Consider the following 26,395-nt stretch of genomic DNA (forward strand, 5'->3'; position numbering starts at 1 on the left):
CCAAGCTCTGTTTGACTCAATGCCCAGGCGTATCAAGGCCAGAGGTGGTTGTTATGGGTACTGATTTATCAGGATCTATGCACCCAAATTGCGTGAAAATGTAATAACATGTCAGTTCAAGTATAATATATTTGTCCAATGAATACCAGTTTATCATCTGCATTTCTTATTGGTGTAACAATTTTAATGGACAGTAGTGTAGAATTCTGAGTCCTGGAAGGTTAAATTTATCGTTGCTGAAAATCGATTGCTCAAGGGTAGTCTTTTATGACGTGGTTGCGTGACAGCTAGGAGTACAACTAAGCACGTGTTCTTAGGTTCAACATATTCGGAAACGCTGCTATCTTGGAGTGGCAGTTACACAGCCGTGTAGGCACGTTCTGGACTCTACAAAAGAAACGACTGCGACTTTCTGTGTTCGTCTGTACCTTCCAACATGAAGCTGCTCACTATCGTATGGTTCCTGGGTAAGTTGCATAAGTACTATTTTTCAGCTATTATTGCGCCAAAACTTTGATGTAGTATAAAAGGATTAATCTGAGAACTGAGAGCTACAGGGTCAAGTGATTAACAGTGATGCGCGTAGAGAAACATAAGTATGTTTAGGATAACTATCTTTGACTTTATATACTGTTAGTACCGATGCCACTCAAATTTTACTAAGTACACCAACTGACGATGTAAAGCTTGTGAGTAATCATAACCACAAAAATCTAACCAAATACAAAGAAACTGTTTATAGTTTAGACATACTTGTGACTACTGTCAATTAATGTTCACATCGGTATTCAAAAAATATGTAGGAACAACTCTTAGAGGATGACGAAAGAGGAAATGCAAAACGTTTTACTGCTGCGAAATTCATCAGGTACATTCGATAAACAACAATAGTCAAATTTTAAACGTGTAAGCAGACAAGGGTTCGAATTTGTATTCTTGCACTTGGGAGACAGCGTTTTTCATTTGAGGAATGTGAATACAATTTAGAGCTCGAACTGCCCATAAAATTTCACATCGCCGAGTCTCAATGGAGGTGCTCCTGCCATTTACACAGGGAAGCATCCTTTTCTCCCAGAGAAACTGATCTAGCATCCGAGGAAATGTGGTTAGCTAATGACACTTTAATACGGCGAGTTTACTTGTCAGGTATGTCTTGGAGGTAAGGAATGTGTCCTAGAGCTTTAGTCTATCGCCGATGATCAATTCCATGTACCATGATTACTTCGAAAAATTCCAATAAACACTTTCTTCGTTCATTTTACTTGTAACGAAAATTATCTGGACGAACTGAGGTGATTTGTAGGGCGAAAATAATAATCTAGAGGAGCAACCCTGGTAAGAACAGACTTAAACCGTCATAGCCTTTTCACAAAGACGCAGAAATCTGGTGAAATCGAATGAATCTATAGAATAATCACTGTAGCTTGAATTGATTTTTGTCGCTCCGTTTTTGCGTAAAATAACATGTGATTGTGCGTGCGCGTTGACGCAGATACTTTTTTTTTATTTAATTCTCCAACCAGTTTCGGTGAATTACGGCCATCTGCAGTGGGTTCCTTTATTCTAAAAATTGAAAATTAACATAATTCCATTACATTAAAAAAAATTATAGTGTGTGTTATACTGTTTCGTTCCAGATACAAGCGCGAATAATCTTTAGAGTAGCTTTTTTCTTTATAGTAGTTGCACATTTCTGTGTTTGTCGTGGTTTTTTGGCATACAGCATGTCATCCGCAAGAGACATGAGGGGCTGTCAGTAACAAATATGAAAATAAGAAACTACAAACATGTGCATTATGAGAAATGGAATTGAGGTAGTTTCGGGGAACATTAGTTTGTAGGATATTCTATCGCACACTCGCATTAGTTGGTCGACTTTAGTTGCTTCGAAAATCACCGAGAAAGCTTAACATTCACTTTGTCAGTAATTCAGATATTACAGATATTACGCCATCTTGCTGTTAACTTGTGTCGCAAGATGTAACACGCAAATGCGAGAATTTTGAAAATTGTAGTGGGAATTCTGATGCATTCTGTTCTACAAACATAGGCCAGAGTGTGCAGTGTGTTTACGTTTTTTTGTGGGGCGGGTTGGGGGGGAGATAAGCATGTATCTTATGTGTGTGTATGACGTTTCTGTTCTGCGGCGTGTGTTAGTTCTCTTGAAGCAGTAAGGAATGTGTTGTTGCAAAATGTTGTATGTTCATTTATTACGGTTGTATCTACCACTGCAGCTTTTTGTATGTATCAGTTTTCTCCTCCCAGCGGAGGTTCGAGTCCTCCCTCGGGCATGGGTGTGTGTGTTTGTCCTTAGGATAATTTAGGTTACGTAGTGTGTAAGCTTAGGGACTGATGACCTTAGCAGTTAAGTCCCATAAGATTTCACACACATTCGAACATTTTTTGAAGGAACGGAGCAATCCTAGGAACTGGGAAAAAGCGCAGGTCATTCCTGTTTTCGAGAAGAGAATTCGAACAGGCGCACAAAACATCAATATGTTTTGGAAGTTAAGAATATTTTTTACGTTCTCCTATGCTAACGTCTCTAGAGCCCAAAACTCCCCTTTGGAGGAATCAACATGTATTTCGTGAAGAACGAGTGTATGAAACCCAGCTTGTTCTGTTCTTCCACGAGACACTGAAGGCACTAAATAATGGACCCAGGTGGGCGCCGTGTTCCTTGACTTCCAGACTCTGTTGGAAACAGTTCCGCATTGTCTTTTAGCGTATAAAATGTGACCATACGGAATATTAGATCAGCTGTGTGGATTAACAAGTTCCCAACAAACGGACGTCAGCATATAATTCTCAATGGGAGGGAATCTTCAGACGTAAAAGTAACTTTGGATGTTCCCCAACAGAGGATTGCATGGGCATTTGCACAACAAGTTTATAAATGACCTTGCGGATAGTGTGGGAAGTAATATGAAACTTTATGCAGATGATGCTGTTATGTAAAGAGAATACTCTAGCGAAATGGATGAAAATCTGCGGAGGATTGACACCTTCTGCAGGGTGAGGTAATAGATCCATAACATAAACAAATAGTGGGATAAATAGGCAGAAATACCCATTACTGTATGTGGATAAATAGGCAGTAAGACCCATTATTTAATGATTATACTATTCCAGAGCAATTAGTGGAAGCTGTCGCATCCATTAAATGTCTAATAGCATGCGTAAGGAACAGTTTAAAACAGAATGGCCATTCAAAACTAGTCATAACCTAGGCAGATCCCAGACTAAGGCTCATTGAAAGAACCCTCAGGAAGTGTAGATCATCCACATAGTAGGGAGCTTACAAAACCCTCATTCGATCAATACTGAATATTGCATGTCTGTCTCGGATCCGTACCAGATTGATAGAGGAAATACAGAACAACTTGTGTTGGAAAGAATATACAAAGAATATTTTGGGGAAGGCGGACGACAGACTGCGTTATTTGCAGAATACTTACAAGATGCAACAGGTCCACTAAAAAGACTGCCCACACTACACTTGTCTGTCCTCTTTTTGGAGGACTGCTGTACGGTGTGCGATCATTACGACATAGGATTAACAATGTGTATCAAGGTAATTCAGAGACGGATAGCACGTTTTCCATTATCGAGAAATAGTGGAGAGAGCGTCACAGACGTAGTACAGGATTTGGGGTGAGCATCATGAAAACAAAGGCGTTTCTCGTTGCAGTGGTATCTTTTCAAGAAATTCAATCACCAGCTTTCTCCTCCAAACTCGGAAATGTTTGTTTGAAGCTGAACTACATAGCGAGAAATAATTGTCATGATAAAATAAGGGAAATCAGCGATCGCACGGAAAGGTATATGTGTTTTGTTTTCCCGCGCGCTGTTCGAGAGCGGAACAGCAGAGAATTATTGTGAAGGTGGTTCTATAAACCGTTTGCCAGACGCTTAACTGAGATTTGCAGAGTTGTCATGTAAATGTAGTGTTCATGTAAGAAAAATGCCCCGGTTTTAATGGTATATTATAAGAGTTTAATTTAGACTATTACAACAAATCGTACGTGAAATTGAAGGTAAACTATATAGCTTTTCTTACCAATGTTCAGTATGTGCACCCTTAGTTATACCACATACACACAACCTAAAAACGATTTCTTCCTACAATTTAGTTAACAAATCCCGACTAACGGAAGCAATGGCCTCTTCAGGTCTGTGTCTCAACTCTGACAAACCATTAGATAGTGCCGGAACGTAGACACGGTCTTTTGCAAAACCCCAAAGTAAAAACTTACATAGACTGATATCAGGTGAACGCAGGGCAAGCGAAAATGTGCTCTTGTCGTACCAACCATTACGACCAGTTCAACGGTCACGAACTTCGACATTCAACCACTCTCGTACAAGGGTATGATAGTGACGAGAAACCTCACCCTCAGTTTCATCTTCTAATTGAGGAAAAAGCCATTCTTCCAACACATCCAGATTACTTAACTCTGTAAAGTTAGCTTCAACGAAAGAGATTGGCCCGGCCCATACACTTGACGTCGGGACGCAGAGCAGAAGACGTTTAACTATGGGGAATCTCTTTGATATCTTACAAGTTGCTGAGTGTGTACTGACCCCGAGATACGAACATTATGGGTATTTACCTTCTGACTTAAGTGAATAGCTGTCTCATCACTGAACACCACACGATCAAGAGAAACAACTTTCCCTTGGAGCACATTACTTGTAAAGTTGTTCAAAATGGTTCAAATAGCTCTGAGCACTATGGGACTCAACTGCTGTGGTCATTAGTCCCCTAGAACTTATAACTACTTAAACCTAACTAACCTAAGGACATCACACACATCCATGCCTGAGGCAGGATTCGAACCTGCGACCGTAGCAGTCTTTAAAGTTGTAATGTGCACCACAGTCATCTGGATTTAAAGCATGTACCAACTGCAACAGGTATGGACGAATGTGTAGACTTTTTTTAAAACCTTCCTCAGTACCGTCTTTGGCAACAAAAGTTTAAGACTCACTTTCAGAACAGACTTCTTAGGACTACAAAGATAAGATGCTGTGACACGATCAACATCTTCAGACGTTTTTGGTTACCCCATGCGTTTCCCTTTACACACATCTGATAGTTTCGAACTGACTATACCTTTGCCACATCGAGGTTCACCGTCAGACTGTTAACGAAAATCACATTTGAACTGAAATTACAGATTCGCTCTTAGTAAAGTGCAGTAAGAAACTCTTTAGGTCAAGAGTCGAAATTTTGCATATGTGGCGTATATGGCATTGCAACCGGGACAGCAACAAAGCAGTGCTCGCGCATGCGCTTATCTGAAAGTATTTGAGTTACTCCACACCCATGATCTTCAACCAAAACCCTACAACACTTACTGTTGATATTCTTAAAATTCATAGCTCGGACATTCTTTTACGGATACCCTGTACAGACGAACCAAAGGAGAGCAGCGCGTTTCGTCACAAGAACATTAAAAAAATGTGAAAGCGCCTTGGAGATGGTCATCCAGCTCTAGTGATAGCCGCGTAAAGGGGTTGTTGCGACTCACGAAGTGATTTACTGTTAAAATTCCAGGAGCTTACATTCAAAGAACAGCCAATGAATATATAGTTTCGTCGTAGATGTTCCTCGTGAAAATATCATGAAGTCAAAATTAGAAAGCAGCATGGCAGCAGTCGTTCTTCCCTCGCAGCGTTCGCGACTGGGACCGGAAAACGGGGAGGGGAAGTGTGAGGTGAGAGTGTACACTAAGTACCCTCCGCCACACTCCAAAATGTATGTTGAAGAGTATAGTTGTAGACGTTGATGTTTGATCGGAAGATCGTTACTTTGCTTAACCTGAAGCGAACATTTCGACTACTGCTACTATCTGTATTTAAATAGTCACTGGTTACTGTAGCTTTTCAGACGAACTATAATAATTGGGGTGGTAATTAGAACGCACCTAGTATTTTAGACGAATGAAGAGCACCTCTGCTTGAATAATAGACGCTTTTGTAGGTTGATATGCGTCGAACCCGTGTACTGTATGACAAATACCGTGTGAAGTTAGCGTTGGGTAGCCCACGACAGAAGTGATCGGCAAGGTAAATGCAGCTTTAGCTGTTAACAATTGAACGTCCTGACTGCATTGGAGTGACAAGCCCCCTTGCTAACTCATTGGTTTGAAATGTATTTTCTTGTACGAACAGGCACAACGAAACCTCTGGTAGTTTCGTTCCGACAGTGGTCGACCAACCTCATGGTAAGTATTTGTTCATAAAACTTACATTACTGAGGAATACTACCTTTTCAGTTACTGGGTATAGATTCCGTCGGAAGCACAGAGATGTTGTAGTTTTTGGACTGTTAGAGGTGATTCAGCTTTCTGTTAACTGATGGCAGACGGCTGGTACAACAGTGGAGGCTTCTTTCCGTTGCAGGGTGCATGGTGCTGGCCGTTTCCTCCGAGAACGAGGTGGAAGGGAACGAAGAGCGGAGGCCGACGTGGTTCGAGAGGGAGGAGTGGATCAACCAGCCAGAGTGGCACTACGAGTCGCTGTGCCACAGCGAGGTGTGCACCAGCGTCTGGGAGCCCGTGTGCGGCTGCACCTGCGACGGCATCTACTGCCGCACCTTCGAGAACGAGTGCTACCTGCGCGTCTACAACTGCCGCAACACGCCCGGTACGTCTCTGCCCACGCGAACTGCCACAGAGCCTAAAATTTTACGGCCAGCTGCCTCAAAAGCCGCTGGATATCTCTGCACCGACTTGCAGGCTTTAGATTTTATCATCAGTCTTGTGAAAAACTGATGTGACCCATCAAAAATTTCTCTCGCGTGATAATCTCTCCATCTTCTGAGAAGCACATAGATTCAAAGTTCTTAATTACACTAACGGAAAAAAATACGACACCCCAAAGTATTGTGTTCAGCGTTAGGAAAAAGGAGCTCCTGATGGTCGACGATTGGGGAAGGGGGGGGATGGGTGAGTGTGGGGAGAAGTCGTTTGAAGGTCACTTTTTTTCGTGAACTACTCGGAAACTGATGTCTCAAGCGAATACGTGCCCCAATACCAAGTTAAACTACCTTATATCTCCTATGTAAAATGTCCAAGGACCGACAGTTTGCACGATACAGAGGATTCAAATATTGTAGATTACTAAAAATAGTGTTTTGTTCATACACGGCCGAATAGGGCTCTGAGGACCCACCGATACTGGCCACCTGCTGTGTCAGCCGATAGGTGTCACTGTTCACTGATATGGAGGGGGTTGTGGTCAGCAAACCAGTCTCCCAGCTTCAATTGGCCTCACAAGGGTTGAGTGTTCCAACAGCACTCAGCAGACCCAGACAGTGACCCAGCCAAATTCCAGCCAAGGGCAACAGTGATTAAGTTCAGAGATCTGACGGGAACCTATGTCACCACTGCGGCAAGGTCGTTGGCTCGTGTTCAGTGTTACCAGGGTATAATATGTTCTTACTAGGAAGCTGCAGTGTTAGCGACTTTTTTTTTGTTACGGTAATCAGTCATCAGATGGCACTCTAGAGATCTGTCTATGTACCCTGTGATTTGATTCTGCTGGCAGTGACTGAACCGTTTAGAGGTGAACAGCGCCTGCAGTATCATTCTAGGGTACAACTATGCCACAACAACAAATATGTACTCCTGTTGAACACCTTCAGCGCCGGCCGGGATGGCCGAGCGGTTCTAGGCGCTTCAGTCTGGAACCGCGCGACCGCTACGGTCGCAGATTCGAATCTTGCCTCGGGCATAGATGTGTGTGGTGTCCTTAGGTTAGTTAGATTTAAGTAGTTCTAGGTTCTAGGGGACTGATGACCTCAGAAGTTAAGTCCCATAGTGCCCAGAGCCATTTGAACCATTTGAACAGCTTCAGCCATTTGAACAGGGTCGCAAAATAGACTAGCGGGTATCTGCACATGATTGGCACAATGTATTGATAGCGTGTCACTGTTTTCAGTAGGGGTCTTTGGAATAGTGGTAGTAGACCATGTTCTGGACGTCCATGCAGTAAACAATCACATAAAGATCGACAAACTGTGACAACAGCAGTGGCTGACCAAACATCATCCAGGGAAAACATTTGGGCACATATTGCACTTGATGTGTCACCACGACACCAATGGGAACCGTCTGCTTGCAGCAGCACTGTCCAGGCTACCACTTATGTCACAACATCTCCAAGCACGGCTACTCTGATGTCATGAAACTGTCGATTGGAGAGTAGAATGGCTCTCTATTGTCTTCAGTGATAAGAGTAGGTTCTCAGGTCTCAACCCTATTTCATGTTGTCTGGAGCCATCAGCTACAACTTCCGGTCTCATCTGGTGTTTCTACAGGGTAAAATAACCAGTGTCCGTTACAATGTACAGGTTGTTGTACCCCCGTTATTGCCATTTCTTCGCGAGGAAGGCGTGTGTGCTTCTCCAACAGAACAATACATGTCTACATATTGCTGTGGCAATGCAACGTGCTCTTCATGGTACACAGTGAGTGTCCTGGTGAGCGAGATCAAACCTCTCGTCAACTGAACGCGTGTAGGACCCAGAGAAGGGGGGACGTACTTGTTTTCCAGAGCTTGCAAGAACCACAGCTGAATTGCAACAAAAGGTGCAAGTGATTCGGACAAGATGCCATTCGACGTATTTACGACTGTTTTCATGCGAGAATGCACGCTGGTTTTGGGAATACACTATGTATTGATGCGACTGTTTGGGCTTGCTTTACTGAGATATGTGTATTTCAGTTGGTGTGAATTTTTGTCTTATACTCGTGCAATGATGAACTGCCTGTCACGTTAATGTCATAACACGGCCTGGTCCATTTCCGGCCATGAGTTTATTGTATATTTTCCAGTATCTTTTCTCACCACGCAAGTTTATCCACTGATGTTGTCACTCATGTCCTATCATTATGTCCCGTCCTGCTGTTCCTCCACTTGCTGATTCTGCGGAGAACCTCCTTATTTCTTATCTAATCAAAATTACTACAGTCTTTTATAGCACCATATCTCAAACGCTTCGATTCCCTAATTCTCCGATTCACTCTGAAACAGTGATGTGCTCCAAAGATACTTTCCCATAAAATTCTTCCTCAAACTGAAATCTGTGTTTGTTACTAACAAACTTTCTTTAGCAGGGAAATCCATCTTTGTCTCTTCTACGCTGTTTCTTATATCCTTCTTACTTCCTCCGATATGTGTAAGTTTGCGTCAATGGTAGCAGAATTCATTGCCTTCGTCTATTTCATGGACTTCAATTCTGACACTACGTTTACCGCCAATCTCGTATCAACTACTCCTCAGTACTTTCGCCTTTCTTTTGTTCACTCACAACCTACGGGATGACAATTATTGAACTATATGAAATAAAATCGTCATCTCTTCTGAACGGTTTGCGTTAGTACTTTCAATCTGTACCCTTGGCCCCGGGGCATGATGGGAATTAGTATGCGAATACATGGTTTGATTTAGCGACGAAGTCTAGACGCTTCAGTCTGGAACCGCGCGACCACTACGGTCGCAGGTTCGAATCCTGCCTCGGGCATGGATATGTGTGATGTCTTTAGGTTAGTTAAGTTTAAGTAGTTCTAAGTTCTAGGGGACTATGACCTCAGATATTAAGTCCCATGGTGCTCAGAGCCATTTGAACCATTTGGGGGACTGAGAATCAACATTTCCATTCATCCTCAACGTGTGACTGTATGGTGTGCTGTGTCCAGTCATGGAATATTCCTTGATGGCTTGGTGACTACCGAAAGGTACGTGAAGGTTTTGGAAGATGATTTCGTCCCCATTACCCAAACTGATCCTTATTTCGACAAGATATGGTTCACGCTACACAAAGCTCGAACCCGTCGAAGCAGGAAAGCGTTAGATGTCCTGGAGGAGCACTTTGGAGACCGCATTGTGGCTTTGGGGTACCCAGAGGCCACTGGAATGAGCTTCGATTGGCCGCCATATTCCCCAGATCCGAAAACATGCGACTCCTTTTCGTGGGGCTATATTAAAGACAAGCTGAGTAGCAATAACCCCAAAACCATTACTGTGCTAAAAACAGCCGTTCAGGAGGTCATCGCCAGCATTAATGTTCTGACACTTCAGCGGGTCATGCAGAATTTCGCTCTTCGTCTGCATCACATCATCGCCATAGATGGCTGACATATCGAACATCTAAATCCGAATATCTCTAGTGACATTTAAATGTTGAATAAAGTTTGAGCACGTCGTAGTTTGTAACGAATTTACGTTTTTTTCGTATAGTTCAATAATTGTCACACTATGCGCCCAGAACACTTTCAATTCCATTACCAATAATGCCTTCTCACTTTCACTAAGCATAGCAATGCCATCAGAGAATCTTATTACTAACATCCTTTCAGCTTGAATTTCAATCCCGCTCCTGACCCTTTTTTTTATTTCTCTCAATGCCTGTTAGATTTGAGATTGAACAGTATTGAACAAATACTATCCCCCTGTCTCCATCCTTTTTAATTAGACCACTTAGTTCTCCGGCTTCCATTCTTATAGCTCGGGTTTAACATGGTGAACTTGAAATCCACCGATAAAAATTGTTTACAATTTTTTTCTGAGTGTTTTGGTAGAATAGGTCCGTGGTCTTCGGTGGATCGTTACAGAACAATTTCATTACTTTTACTTACTTACCGTCTTTTGCCTTTCTACCTTTATTCCACTGAAAATACTCTCACTACAGTACTAATGTCGATCGACGCGCTGTGTCTCGAGTGAAAACAAATGTTTCCACTCACTCATGGTACTTGCTGCTGACAACAGCAATGGCCACTTCGCTCTCCGGCATTGAGAACTGCTCGGTGCTGTATCGGCTTTGTTTTTCCGGCATGTTTTTTGTACATAATGACATACAGCATAATGGATATGTTTACTGATGAAGAGTTGGCCTGTGTGCACCTCGTGTGTGTGCAACCACATCACAGTACTTCTGGATCTGTACATTGATGCCTACGATTGCATAGTATAGGATTTGTCACTATTGTGAAGATGTTTTGTACAGAAACCGTGGTAACTGAGGTAACAAACCGAATAAATCTTAATTACGTAATTACCTCGGAACGAGCCACTGATGACAACAGGTCATTAATCTGAAAAAACTCAGAAACTTTCTCTGAACAACCTGCTGACAAAGGGTTGTTAAGGAATCAGTGTAAATTTAGTGTAAACGTGGGAAAATTAGAAGAGGAGGACGCAGACTCTTTCCTTAGAGTACCAGTCCTGTTCGTTAACCAGTGATCAATCTATGAGTAATTCTTTCATTAGAGTCCGCACAGGATATGGTGGCTGATGCGTAGTGACCAATTTACGTCCAAACCACTGGTCGATTTCATTCATTCGTTTGGGAGGGGAAGCCGACAATGTTTGCACCCTTTCGGCTGCTGGGCGACGAGATGCGTCGACAGTATGGAGGCACATGCCCTGCAGTAATTCTGAAAACAGTTTTACAGGAACTATTCAGTAAGAAAATTTTATTTTTGGGTTGCTTATAGAATTATATGTCAGCTTCATGATGATGTGTCCACCATTTCGTTGTGACTCTTGCATTTAAGTAATTCAGAAAAGTGTGCAATGAAAAGTAGATGTCGCTATGTTTTTGCGTTTGGTGCATATAACATAATATGACACTGCCTATGAAATTTAGCTAAGATACTGAATTTTTCTTTAGACTTGGGAGAGGTCCCAGTCACCAGTTTCGAGAAAACTGATCGGATGTAGCACACTCATTTGGGATCGCGCTCGCCAGCGATGAAGACAGAATGAAATATCCGCAAAAGATAGTACACGAAGAGTAGAGTATTTTGTCATTCGGTTATTATGCAAAAATTCATTAGCTACAATGCTATCCCACTAACTACAGACTTTTCAGATAAAAGAATGTAATTTTTAACGGCCATTGGTAGCTGATGAAACCAGAAGTGTTGTGGATTTTGGAACAGCATCAGTGAAGATATCAGACATGTATTTTTGTACTGATAATGCACTTTTACACAAGCTATTGACCACATTTCTCGACAGTTCGTCACTTAATAACCTTAAGAAACCACAGTTTTAGAATGAGGTGACACTGATTAACCTCAATTGTGTTTTTGCAAAGGAAATCCGTTTTAATGTAGCAACATAAGAAGCACAGCATCTGCTCAGAATTCACCTCTCTGAAAGTTACAAATGGTTAAAAACCCAAGCGAAAGTAAATCTCTGCTTCTATTGCATTTTCAGCGGAATTCTTTCTAGATACTAACCAAAGAAGAGGCGACAGTAGACTTTTTTGAATGGTCACCCTGTGGGTGTGGGGTTATAGCGGCTTCACTTAATGTTTACAAAAATGTGAGTGTAGGCTTCAGTTTGGAGCGGCACTTCCCCTCCAGCGATCAGCATTTCCCCTACAGCGATGTCCGCAACCCCCACCACTACTGCTCTCCTCACACATGCTCTGCAGTTGTGCACCTATTGTTCACATTATTCTGTGCAAACTCTATGCATAGATTTGGCTTGGTTATCAAAGCAACTCTTAAAACAACGTACAGTGAGCGATAGACACATGAAAAACATTCTATAGTTATTTGTAAATTTTTATTATCGTCAGTCGCCTTTAGGCACATTGCTAGAGACAAAACAGAGCTCTGTTCCAAAAGATATGTTATGGTTTACCATCATATCAGAACAGAAACGTTTTGAATGTAGCACCACAGAAGATTGTAGAAGACAGCAGGGATGGTTAGATAACTATTGACAAGATATTGAATAAAATTGCAGAAAAATGAAATTTACGTCGCAGCTTGACTAAAAGAAAGGGCCAGTTGATAGCACACATCCTGAGGCTTCAAGGAGTAGTTAGCTTTTATTGGAGGGAAATGTAGAATGGTAAAAGATGGAGGCGAGAGACTAACGCTTACACATAGTATGCAGGTTCATCTGGATGAAGGTTGCGATAGTTATGTAAAGATGCAAAGCCACTTGCACAGGATAGACTAGCGAGGTGCAACGAAGGTGTCTTCGATCTGAAGGCCACAACAACAGTGATTTTGATGAGAACGGAAATCAGATCACTGCAAAGAGGGGCCATATATCTAACATGACAAGAAGTAGTGGAAGTAGTCAGAGTGAAACAGAATATTTTGTCTGCGACGAAATTCAGCTTGTGAAGAACAGTATAAATGTCTCCTAATGAAGCAGTAAATAGTTGTAACGTTTTCGATGACGATTACGTAGATCTCTTTTACAGACATGCATTGGTATTTCAATTTAAGAGCAACACAATTAAAGTAATTCACACATACAGACATTTACAGACTAATAGGTCTACTATGGCAACGATGGCACAGGTATTCGGCTGTGGCCTTATATATGAACCACAATTCCTTAAAATAAATTAGGAAGACAACGGTAAACCTTAATCAAGATGGCTGGATGAAGACTGGATCTTCCAACCTCGCTAATACCAGGCCACTGTGTTTGAAACAGTGCTACCTCATTCGGTTTACCCCTTGCATACAATACTCTTTTAGACATAAGTTATTTAAGGACGAAAAGGCTACTGCTACACTGTTTATTCATTTCTTACTCCCAGTCACTTACACACTCTACAGAGAAACAAAATGCCAATTTTCAAGAATTTAGCTTTAAAAAATGATTTCACAATGAAAGATTTTCGTAAAATATTTCATCCCTATTTCAGCCTCTTAGGGGTTTAATTCCCAAGAACAATTAAACAAGTATTATTGTTCCGGACCAAGAAGCCAAATTCCAATTTCTGTAGATTCAGCTTAAAATAATTAAATATTTTCATAAAACATTTCCTCTTCTATTTTATCCCCTTAGGGGTTAAATTTCCACAAAAAAAACCAAAATGCATACGTTTTTATTTCTAATCTGGAATTCAAATACCAACTTTCATGGATGAAGCTTTAAAAATACTGCATAGTTCTTCAGTAATGGTTTATTTTTTAAGAAGCTTTCACCCACTCTATCACCTCCATAGGGGTTAAATTTCCTAAAATGTTGAAACATACATTTCCCTATTTCTGACCAAGAAATCAAATACCAGTTGTCTTAGATCTAGCTTCAAAATCGGTTTAATAGCGACGTATTTTCAGAAGTCCTTTGAAGCTCTCTTTCACCTCCTTACAGACAGAAATTCGAAAAATCCTTTCTTAAACGACGTCTACAGTATAAGCACACACTCGCTCCAAATTTCTAATTTCCATCCTTTGCGATGTGGGCTGGGCGATAATGAGTCGGCCAGTATATTGCATTTATATAATGTGTTTCCGTAAGAGCATGCAAAAATGTAACAGGACATAGAGAAAGCTCTACTGAAAAATTTGTGGAAGCGAAATAGCGAACAGAGAAGCCAACTTATGAAGATATGGAAGTAAACTTGCCTACAGCTTCGTCTATCATTAGTGTTTTCCAGCTTATTTACAACTAACATTCGTATAGCCCTCCCGGCTAGCCGCGCGATCTAACGCGCTGCTTCCTGAGTGGGAGGGCGTGCCGATTACCGGCACGAATCCGCCCAGCGGATTCCATTCGAGGTCCGGTGTGGCGACCAGCCTGTGGATGGTTCTTCAGGCTGTTTTCCATCGACCTCGGCGAATGCGGGCTGGTTCCCCTCAGTTACACTGTGTTGGCGATTACTGCCCAAACATCTTTTCCACATACGCGTACACCATAATTATTCTACCACGCATACATTTGAGGTTACACTCGTCTGGTATGAGACGTTCCCGGGGGCTCCGCTGGGGCCCGAACCGCACAGTAACCCTGGGTACGGTGTGGGGCGGCAGTGGGGTAGGTGGACTACTGTGGCCTGTTGTGTGATTGTGATCCACTGACGGGTGCAACGGGTCGAAGCCTCTCCGTCGTTCGTAGGTTCCCGGCTATAAACAACATGCGTATAAGTTTACACATACTGTGCTGTTTATTTACATATACATTATTTCCTGCAAGGAAACAAGGAAGAAGAGCCTGATTACTATTAAGTCATGATGCTGTTTTTGTTTACTTTAATTATCCATAAGGTGGCTCCGTTTTATCGTATTTACATTGTCCCATGACAGAACGTGATATGAATCAATGACAGACCCATTCATTACTCAGTACTGTTAATAAATGTCGTGTGATTACGGCCTCCCGTCGGGCAGACCGTTCGCAGGGTGCAAGTCTTTCGATTTGACGCCACTTCGGCGACTTGCGCGTCGATGGGAATGAAATGATGATGATTAGGACAACACAACACCCTGTCCCTGAGAGGAGAAAATCTCCGACCCAGCTGGGAATCGAACCCGGGCCCATAGGATTGACAATATGTCTCGATGACCACTCAGCTACCGGGGGCGGACACTCAGTACTGTTTAGAGACGTACACTACTATACGATGGAGCAGTACCTGTACAGTTTAGCAGAACTCTCTGACTCTTTGTTTATGGGGAAGTACCTTGCAATGCTCTCGCTGCTGAAAGGCTGACCTGAATCTCCTTCATTATTTCCAACTGGGATATCTAAAGTTATTTGTGTATGAGATGGCATTAGTTGCCAGATTTGTAGCTGCCTGTGATGTGATTCGAAACACACCTAGCATATTTGTCAGGGTGTGTCAGTATCTTGTTCACAGATATCAAGCTTGCATTGAGATTGATGGTCGTCAGTTTCAGCACATTTTGCAAGATACAGTACAGATCGTGCATTGATTGTGTCAGTTATGGTGTTTGCAGTTAACTGCAACTAATTTCAACAAAAAAGTACACAGTAATGTGATTTTTCTCCTATTACCTTCTTAAGCTGGCTTCTCCGACCCAGCTTCCCTATCTCAAAGCGTTCGGTGGAGCATCCTCTATGTCATGTCAAACTTGAGCACGCTGTTACTGAAACTACTTGTATGTATATAGATTGAACAAGTGCAAACTTTCTTGAGAGTTTCATTTGCTTTCTCTGCATGGTGTTCTCGTTTTCTCAGTGGCTACAATCTTGCTGTCATCCACAAATAGAATTTTTCTCCATGACTAACACTTTGGGAATGTCATTCATGCATATAAGGAATATTATTGTTCCTAAAATGTTACCCTGAAGAACTCCTGTATTAACGTATTTTGGATCCGATACGTGTTTTACTAAACTTTATAGACTTATTTGATACATGTTATCTCTACTCATTGTATGCTATCTGCTAGGCGTGGTCGGAACCAGTCATTGGCTACCACTCTTATTTACAATACTTCTAGCTTATGTAATAGAATCTTATGGTCAGTTTTATCAAAAGCTTTGGAAAGATCTAAAAATATGTCGTCTCCATCAACAGCATCAAGTACCACTTTTGTGAATTATTCTATGGCTGATTCCGTACTTCTACCACTTCGAAAACCAAGTTGTGATAATTGGTTGTATTTATTTATGTAACTCAACCTGTCTTTCATAAATGATTGTGTTCTTTTTGCGGATGGTGACAGCATGGAAATGGGCCTGTAATTTTCTATGTGTTTCGTATTATCCTTCTTTAGCAGAGATACAATTATTGCCTGCTTTAAATACACTGGAATTTTCGCTAATGTGAAGGAATCATTTATATGTTTTTTAAGGCGGCTTGTATATTATTTATGTATGATTTCAGTACACACACTGGTACATCATCTATGCCTACAAACTTTTTATTTTAAGTTTTTGCACAATCTTACTGTCTCCGTAGTCTGTGATTGGTTTAGTGCATACTTATTTACAGATCTTACATTTGTTATTGGGAATTTTTTGCAGTAACTTCTCTGCAGTACTTGGAAAATGTTCATTCACGTAGTTTGATAGGTGGCGTGGATCATTTATTACTTTATTCCCTCCCTTATCAATATGTTATTATGCCTTTGTTTCCCTTGTTCTCTTTTTTATGACGTCCCAGACTGCTTTGCTTTTATTCTCTTTACATGAATTTTTCTCAGCAGTTAGCACCTTATAAGTGTTTTTGTACCTACCTGTAATAGAAAATTAAGAACCCTGGCTTATTGCGACTCTTTTTCGTGGAAATTACGTATGGTTTTGGAGGACTTCTTAATTCCTGTTGTCATCCATACGATACTGCGACACGTTGATGCTGATGTTGCCGGCCGCTGTGGACGAGCGATTCTAGGCTCTTCAGTCCAGAACCACGCGGCTGCTACGGTCGCATGTTAGAATCCTGTCTCGGGCATGGATGTGTGTGACGTCCTTATGTTAGTTAGGTTTAAGTAGTTGTAAATCTACTGGACTGAAGACCTCAGATGTTAAGTCCCATAGTGCTTAGAGCCATTTGAACCATTTTTGATGCTGATGTGGGTACTTTCGTAAATGTCTTTTCAAAGTTAAATATTAAAAAATTTAGGGAATCTCACATTTACTTTGATTTCTCTGGACATTTCATCCCAGCTTTGGTTTCCTAGTTGTTTTGAACAATGATGTATTTTGATTTCTGTTAAATGTTTTTTTAAGCTTGCAGTTTAGGGAACTTTTCCAAATCCGATTTGACTGTTTTAAAAATGGCTCTGAGCACTAAGAGACGTAACTGCTGAGGAAATCAGTCCCTTAAACTTAGAACTACTTAAACCTAACTAACCTAACGACATCACACACATACATGTCCGAGGCAGGATTTGAACCTGCGACCGTAGAGGTCACGCGGTTCCAGACTGCAGTGCCTAGAACCGCTCAGCCACTCCGGCCAGCTCACTGTTTTATTGGGTGGACATGGTATGATAGTTGAGGCTGTTTAACAGCTACATCACAGTTTTCTTGGCCATATTTGTGGCCACACGGTCAATTAGTAATGCGCTCTCTGTAATAATACTTGTTGCACTGCTGAAAACAGGGATATGCCAAAAATCTGGATATTTATGAGGCTGCTACTAGTTTCACTTATGATATTTATGTTTGTGTTTATGTCTCCACACAAAACGGTATCGGCTTTTGTACCTGAGTCTTCATCTACAACGTCTTTAAATTTATTGAAAAAGTGTCCACACTACCAGTGGTAGATCGATACACACACAAGATGATTAATTTCTTATTGTTCTCAAACAATGGTAATTTAACAGCTGATATTTCATAATGCTTGTTTTCTGTTACTGTACTAAGGTCATGTACTGCTTTGAACTGTGTTCATTTTCTGATATAAATGCATGATCCTCCGCCTATCGAAGTAGTCCTACAAGAAGAGTCTCTCATTTTATGTAAAGATAGCAAAATATGTTGGATTTGTGTGTCTCTGCCATCAGTGGCAAAACTACTGTGGAGTTTAAAGTTTCGAGTTCAGCGTTAAATTGTTGTATTTTATTTTTTATTGTTTGCAAGTTTTGATGACTACTGTTAAGTCTTTGAAATGTCCCATGTTACTATTTCCAAATATTTCTATTTCTTTGTAACACGTGGTATATTTTGTCATTTGGCGTGTTATAATCTATCTTGTGAGTGACTGTTTAAGAATTTTGTTTAATCTGCTAGAGATGTTCTTTGGGCGACGGAATCTGATGTCTGGAGGTAGCCTAAAATTTATCTTAGTATACGGCAATATATAATAAGACTTTTTGTAAATTTTATAGAACATGGTCTGTGCTTTCCCTAAGCACGTAAAACACGACATATGTTCTGAAATTTAACATTCGATAAGGAAGGACTAGTCTAGATGTGCTAGTTTGAGGCCAAAAGCGATTTACTAATTAGGAACTGTAATACTTTGCACATGTACTGTGACTGAGAATATTTACTATCTACATTTCTTATTTTCAAGAAAATGACCAGCATAATATTTTTATTGACATTTCAGTAGCTGGTATCCCACAGCTTGCAGGTATTTATCGAAAATCATGTTGTGGCATCAACGATTTGCAACGACAGAAACGGGTAACAGTAATTAAGTTTTTCATAATATGTGACTACTATATGATTTTAGATTAAAAGCTCCATAGTCCTCAATGGAAACTTGTAAACTGAAAAGCAACCGAATCGTTAATTCCATCCCATACCAAGGTGGCTCCAGACAGATTTCCGCATTGAAGTATGTGTTCCCAGTAGCTGTCCTCTCCAAAAAAATTTAAGGGTCCATTGACGGTAATTCTTATTACACCGAGATACACATTCACTCTAGGCTTGTCACTTTAGGAGTGTCTTGATGTTCTGTCTATTCACATGCCCACATGTGTGGAATATCTTTTCGTCATTGAAAAGAGATGTGCGATAAGATTCTCATTCTCCATCTATCGCAGGGTTTTCCGAACCGAGGATTGTGGAATACCTAGCCCCTACTCAGTCTCCTGGTAGATGCAGAGCGGCTTCGTGCGATAACATTCCCAATACTTCCCACCACTTCTTCAGTTATGGACGGCTTTCCAGAAAGTTCCTCATCACCAAGTTACCGGTACGCTTGAAGTTGTTTACCAGACCCTTTTTGGTAACCTTGCGTGGCCTGGTTTTCTAAATTTACAGATGAAGAAATCCAGCATCTGTCGCTATGTCACCTCACGCAATCGGGCAGGAACTAGAACTGCTAGTTCTTGTGTTATGAGGATTGTGTCAGAGTACCTGGAGCAAAAATTGATTGATAATCATCATATTACTGTATTGGGCTGGAGACCCCGCCTGGGGTTGTTCGGCAGCGTGTTGCAAATCCTTCTAGTTTATGCCAATTCGGCGACTTCGCGTTGATGAATATCTGATGTGATGATGGAGATGACGCAAACACCCAGTCTTGAACGAAGAAAGTCTCCGGGAATTGAACCTGGGACCTCGATATGTAGAGGCAGCGGCGCTAACTATTGGAGCACCAGCTAAGGGCAGAAAAATGGGTTTAACTACAGTACTACAGAAAAATATAGAGACACTATAGACAGGGTGTTACGGATATAAGTGAAGATATATTTACTGATGACTGAGAACAGTGTACTGAACAACGTTACATCAGTACTTACCTCATTTGCCATTTGCGGATTAATAATTACAGCTATAACAAGTAGTACGTTTTTAACCTGGTTAGTACCTCCACGTGCGCGTGGAACAAGCAAGACATTTTCCCCTGAGCTTTAGGTCAGGTATTAAAATGGGGACGCGTGGACGCAAAACGGGTAGTCTATACCGACTGATTTACTTCATTTCGTGAAGCACATACGACTGTGCAGAAAACATCATGCAGCAAATTGTGGCTGTGTTTGTAAGAGGACTGTTAGACGCATATGAAGGTATCAATTATCAATATACTTGTTCCTAACCCCTAACACCCCATATAAATGATCTAGCGGATAATGGAAAAACTGTATGAGGCTTTTTGCAGAAGATATGTTTCTCTGTGGGACGGATGCAACGCCACGAGACAGTAACAGGGTGCAGAATGACCCGCAGAGGGTTGATGATTCATGTAGGGACTGATACCTGCCCCGTAGGTATTCGTGGCAATAAAACGTAAACGAGATGGATGGGGAAAAAGTAAGCAAAGTGTTTACTAGTTCCAAAATAATCGCCATAACAATTAATATATTAATCCCACTGTCAGACAAGACGGTCAGTGTCTTCATGGCAAAATTTTACAGTTGCCTACGAAATCATTGTTGCACTCAGGTGTGCATCTCCTCGTCCGAAGAAAATCAACCGCCACAAATTTCTTTCTTCAGAGATCCAAAAATAAGGAAATGGCATGAGGAAATATTGGGATTGTATGACGTGTAAGGGCTCCCAGCGAATCTGCTACAGCACACTCGAACAACCTTCGCAACCTGGTGGCGAATTCTTTCCACTACGATGCAGAACTGTCGCTGTGAAGCCCTTACTCATCGTTCATATAGACCCCATCTCTTCCCATGCAAGTTCCATTGTTTTGGACTTCAAACAAACAACATTCACGGCCGTCGATTTGCTTCAGACGAAGAGGTACACTACTTGGTACAACCATGTTTCCGTGGGCAACCGCAAAACATTAAAAGTTAGGCAGCGACTCTTGTCTCTCAATGGGGTAAAAATACTAATCTCTCAATGGGATAAAAATACAGTTACGACGATTACTTATGGTGCAATAAACTTTTACTTACTCCTTTTTTTATGTCATTGCCCTTTATAGACAAGTGAAGAGATCCGTTAACAACAACAACCGTAAATTGCCTACGAGTAACAGTCCCTAACGATCTAATATGCAAATACCATATAAAATAAACTAGAGGAAAAGCAAATCTATTGGAAGAGTCTTACGCAAGATTAATTAATCCAGCAAGCATGATAGCGTTACGGGGATCCTCAACAAGCTACAGTGACAGCGATTTAAGAGAGGCGTTGTGTATCGTGGAGAAGATTAACGTTGAAACTCCAACACTGCGCGTTTAAAAACGAATGAGCACCATAATACTTCCCCGACAGCGACAAAAAAAGAGAGAAAGAGAGAGAGAGAGAGAGAGAGAGAGAGAGAGAGAGAGAGAGATTAGTGTTCGTAGGAAAGTCTATCCATAGGCGTTCTTCTCACATATCATTCGCGAATGGAACAGAGGAAGCGGAATATTATAGTGGTACGAGAGGTACCCTCCACCACAGATCAAAAAGTTGCTTGCGGAATATACGAGGTGTTTCATATACACTTTTACAAACCCTGGAGACAGGTTCCTTACACTAAAATAGGACAAGTTCATACAAACGAATGTTCGAAAGTCCTTCATTTTCAAGTTATTAATGAGGGTTTACAGTTTAGGTGATTGGAGATGATCAGCATATAAAATCTCAATAAATGCTCGCAAAGTTCTCCTCTTGCTTCTAGCCACGCGAGCACTCGGCGAGTAATGCGCTGGCGCATCTTTTTCAGTGCTCCCTGAGGAGAGAGTTTCACAAGCATTCGTGACACGCTGATGAAGAGTTTCTGCATCCGGGTGGTCTGATGCACAGATCAGTTGTCTAAGGTGCCTATAGAGATAGTAATCCAAAGGACTGACATCAGGGCTACGTGCCTGCCATGGAACTAATACTCCTCAACCTACCCACCTGTTTTGGTAGATAGAGGCCAGTGCATCTTGAATACTGAAACTGAAATATGCTGAAGCTCTGTCAACATAAACAACATGTCTCTTCCTGTTTGCAGGGCAAGTTATCTAGTAGGTGTCCAAAGGTATTGTGAATAAATTCCCTGTAGACAGTAACTGTAAGAAGTGCTGAGAGAATCCGTGGCGATACCAGACAGTCACCTACAATTCCAGTGCATACATTAATATTAAACTGATGCTAATGTCCAGCCTGTTGTAAGGATGCAAATGCACGCAGTCGACAGTGGGAGTTGGTGATATACACCATTACTTTTGATTTGAGAGTGTGAGCTGGTGTGTGTCTGTGGTTACAGAATTATATATGAGACTGAGAACTGCATTGTGAAAGACTGGGTTTAAGTAACAATAGTTAAACGTAAAAGGAAATTAGGTTCTGTTTGGATTGGTGTGGTGATATAGGTTGGAGATATTACGCGATTACCAGTAAGCTGTTCGTGACATCAGAGAAGAGAGTAGGACAGAGTCTGCAGAGCAGTGTGGCTGTCATGAAGCACCATCCACAACGAAGTTCTCTGATAGTAGGACTTGGTAATGTGGCGTACGGTTTGGATTGCGGTATTTTACAAATCGTGGATAGGACTACTACAAAACCTATTACTTATGATTAGCGTAACATGGGGTTTCATTTAATCGCTGCCTCTCCCGGCTAAAGATAGTTCTTCTGTCGAAGAAATCTCCACCTGAGAACGTGTACCAAAGTTGTCTGTCAAGCAGTGTAAATGGGACTAAATTTTTTCACAAGAGTGATCTCACACAATTTATCGAACTATTATTCAAGGTGGCAACATCTTTCCTTAAACAAAATGAACTATTCTTACACACAATACCACACGCGCACAACACTAATGTATTCTTTCCTGTGAAAACATGTTTACTAATAGTTCTTACGAAATAATCAGGGTTCATACATTAACAGAGAACAATTTCGCCACGTAAGATACTGTTTGCACTATATTTAAAGATTATAATCTACTAATAAGTCGAATTTATGATTTCTGGATGGGTTCTGGGCCACCAATACACAATTATTAGTGAAAATTTACCATCAAGATCCTTGTGTCTTAGTAGTTTTATTTAAAACTGCTTCTGCAATATTTCACTAAGATGGCGGCCAACATGACAGTCACTTACCAGTTCTGGTTCAGGCGTTGTTTCACTCTCAACAATATATATATATATATATATATATATATATATATATATATATATATATATATATATATATATATATATCAAATCTTTTCTGTACCTTAACTATATGCATTAACATTTAAAAGTGTTTCTTCATGTTAATCACTCATTATTCAGCACTTTACCAATAATCCGCACTGTAGATCAATGGCGCTAATGGCTGCGCTCCACTGTAGGTGAACTGAAAACTTTATATTTATATAGGACGATAATCATTTTAAAATAATAGATCAAACACATGCATTGATTTCAAATATTACTTAACAGCAAATACAGTTTTTTACCAACCTCAGTGCTACAAAACATCAATCGCGTCCGATCATTACAACAGTTCGAACAAGAGGAAGAATTATTCTAGAAGAATCATAGATAGCAAAAGATGAAGATTTTCATTATCTTTTTCCATAATTATTGTCTGAGATATGATTATCACAGAAAATTAAATAATAACACTGACAATAATCGATTACCATTATTTTCGTATCTATGAAGTCCTTTTTTTATTAATATTACGAGAATGTTCTCTCAAATTGCACACACAGTTCCGTCGTGAATATTGTTCTGAATAAAATATAGTCATGGATATTACAGTAACTATGGAAATCAATATATAACATGGAACCGAGTTTCACTCAGAACCAGAATGAGAGTCCGTACTTGTTATTGGTTGTAGGAATTTACTGTCGATCAGAAGTTAAATCGGTTTTTAATGGGAATAATAAACTGTTTGTGAAGTTACCAGTGCCTGTGACTAAGTAATAGTAGTCATTTCACAGGAAAGCCTGGTGAAAGGCGGTGTCCCTCCAAAACGAGTTAGAAGATCGTATCAAGGAGAGAATCCTCTCACTGTACCTGTAGCCTGAGGACTGCGATCGACACATATATGTTGGTTGTGAAAAGTTGTCATTCCAGTCGTTCCAAACGTTGCCTCGTCTGTAAGCAAAACCAAAGAGACAAACAACTGACTGGCATTTTGTGCAACAGACCGCCACCGGCAAAAGTTCTACCATGGTGGGTGATGGGCATGGGCAGGTGCAGGGCCCTGCATATGTTGGAGATGATATTGATATCCTTTATACTAAACTTGGCGATGTACCACACGCCAGCATCACCTGTCTTGCGCTGATATGTGGTTTTTCTTCGACAGCCCGTAGAATGTGGTCTTTCTGGTCAAGCGTACCAGCAACCCGTGATCTCAGACAAATGACTAATATAAACAAGGGGCCCTCACGACACAGCGTCAACTAGGATACTATGAGTCAAACGGCTGCGTAGGTAAGTCGAGTTGCTGGGTTGTACCGGGAAAGCTGCTGAACGACAGCTTCCATGAATAACTCGAAAACGAAGGATTTTCCAACATATGTTAATATGAGACTTTGTCTTGTTTTTGTTTAAGGACCTTTTCCCGAAATTTCGTAGAATTATTTTTGAAACACAGTGTAGACGTAGATGTAGAGTTTGATTGACGGCACTGCGAGTGAAACCTCCTCTAAAGGTAACAAGCGATATTTGTCGTTGTTTAAGGTGTGAAACGTCATGTAATTCTTGTAAACTGTTTTTATAACGTCAGTACCAAAAAGCGGACCATGTACGATGTATACTGCAAACGTAGATTTTACTTTCTGCAGCAACGGTTACTATTTTTCGTGTTTCCATCAAAACCTCATCGTATCATCAACTGCTCGTGAAACCACGTACCAAGAGTGCAAAGGAAACAAAATGCTTATAGGGCAGTTCATTATAGTTGTGTGATGGTACTGGAAGTTTGATTACATCTTAAATTTAGTTTTATTCATTTTCTGCCGGAAACAGGTTAGCTATGCAAAACTGTTATTTCGTCACGGAATGAGACTAAGTTTCTGACTGCACAACGGCGAGATTCATTTAAGCAGGAAAAAGCCAATTAGTTTTATGATTCACGTACGTATATAGTTGATCTCGTACATTACCTTCATAGTTTAAGTGTTGATTTTAATGATCTGTTCACATTTTTATTTCAGATTATAACTTCAACCGAAATGGAACTTGCGACGAATGCCCAGGTTTTGAGACAAAGGGGTATTGGACCAAAGAGAAAATGGGCAAGCCCGAGTGGAACAATTTTGAAGCCAAGGTCTGAACGGAAAATTTCTTGAACTAATCTGGACATGTTTTCTTCACTGAAATGTAACGACTCCTATTGCAAATTGTTTTCATTTGTATCACGTGATGTTTCTTTGAAATAAACTACAGCATAGCTGTTCTGCCAACAGTTTAAGACTCTTCACCTGAAATTTTGTGCAACAGCAAATCGCAATACTGAAGAATATGAGATTAAAGGAGGTTGTTGTGTTGTCGACAACTGATGTGACTCTCAAGAGATTAAAGCACTGCAACAGCAGTGAAGTCGTGCGACTCTTAAATTTGAGACACAAGATCATTAAACAGAAAATTAAACAGCTACATTACTTCCATCAGAATTTGTTTCAAAAATATTTTCTCTGTCGTATTTTCAAAATATTTTTGAAATGAATAATACTGATTTAGGAGTAGTATGTGTTGATGCAAATATATCATATGCATAATCAAATATTTATTCTACATACCTTTGTATGCAACATTCTCTTTGGAATAAAAATAGAAAGGTATTGTCTGAATGCTCATAGTATTATATAGGCTGAAGTAAATGAAAACGAATACACAACTGAGGACCGAGAATCTGTTTGACAACAAACAACAATTGTTGTCTTTCTCGTCTCGAGTGCTGCTGACATGAGCCTATCAGCAATGTGAAATCCGAGATCTTAACTCTCTGTTTCTCGAACACCAAACTGGAAATAAACTCTGGAAACCTCTATGCTGCAAGTCCAATCCTCGGTGACGTACAGTGAAGTTCCACATAATGTCACATAAATTTAAGAAAAACAGTGGCATGCAACAGAAACATTTTTTTTTTTTTTTTTTTTGACTCATCAGTCTTCTGACTGATGCCGCACTGCATGAATTGCTCTCCTGTGGCAACTTTTTCACCTCAGAGTTGCAGTGCTCGGGGGCTCAGCGCTTGTGTTGTCCTCATCATTTCATCATCATCATCATTCCTGACAGTGAATATATTGGACTGTGTACAAAACTGGACTATGATAAAATTGGGACTTTGTACGGGCGCTGATGACCGCGCATTT

At 40.7% G+C, this 26,395-nt stretch overlaps 1 protein-coding gene across 1 annotated transcript; it reads left to right on the plus strand.

Moving 5' to 3' along the window:
• Nucleotides 1-317: 317 nt before the first annotated feature.
• On the plus strand, nt 318-25,501 carry LOC126266801 (uncharacterized). Its single transcript, XM_049971344.1, has 3 exons — nt 318-467; nt 6,409-6,651; nt 25,235-25,501. The coding sequence occupies exons 1-3, from the start codon at nt 437-439 to the stop codon at nt 25,351-25,353; spliced, it is 393 nt and encodes a 130-aa protein (XP_049827301.1). The 5' UTR covers nt 318-436; the 3' UTR covers nt 25,354-25,501.
• Nucleotides 25,502-26,395: the final 894 nt, after the last annotated feature.

The sequence above is a fragment of the Schistocerca gregaria genome, chromosome 4, assembly GCF_023897955.1.
Source record: "Schistocerca gregaria isolate iqSchGreg1 chromosome 4, iqSchGreg1.2, whole genome shotgun sequence".
NCBI lineage: Eukaryota > Metazoa > Arthropoda > Insecta > Orthoptera > Acrididae > Schistocerca > Schistocerca gregaria.

Excerpts from the sequence above, each read along its gene's own strand:
- LOC126266801 (XM_049971344.1), top strand. The coding sequence starts at position 437 with ATGAAGCTGCTCACTATCGTATGGTTCCTGG. Across the intron at positions 468-6,408 it reads CACTATCGTATGGTTCCTGG|GGTGCATGGTGCTGGCCGTT; the intron begins GTAAGTTGCATA and ends TTTCCGTTGCAG. Across the intron at positions 6,652-25,234 it reads CAACTGCCGCAACACGCCCG|ATTATAACTTCAACCGAAAT; the intron begins GTACGTCTCTGC and ends TTTTTATTTCAG.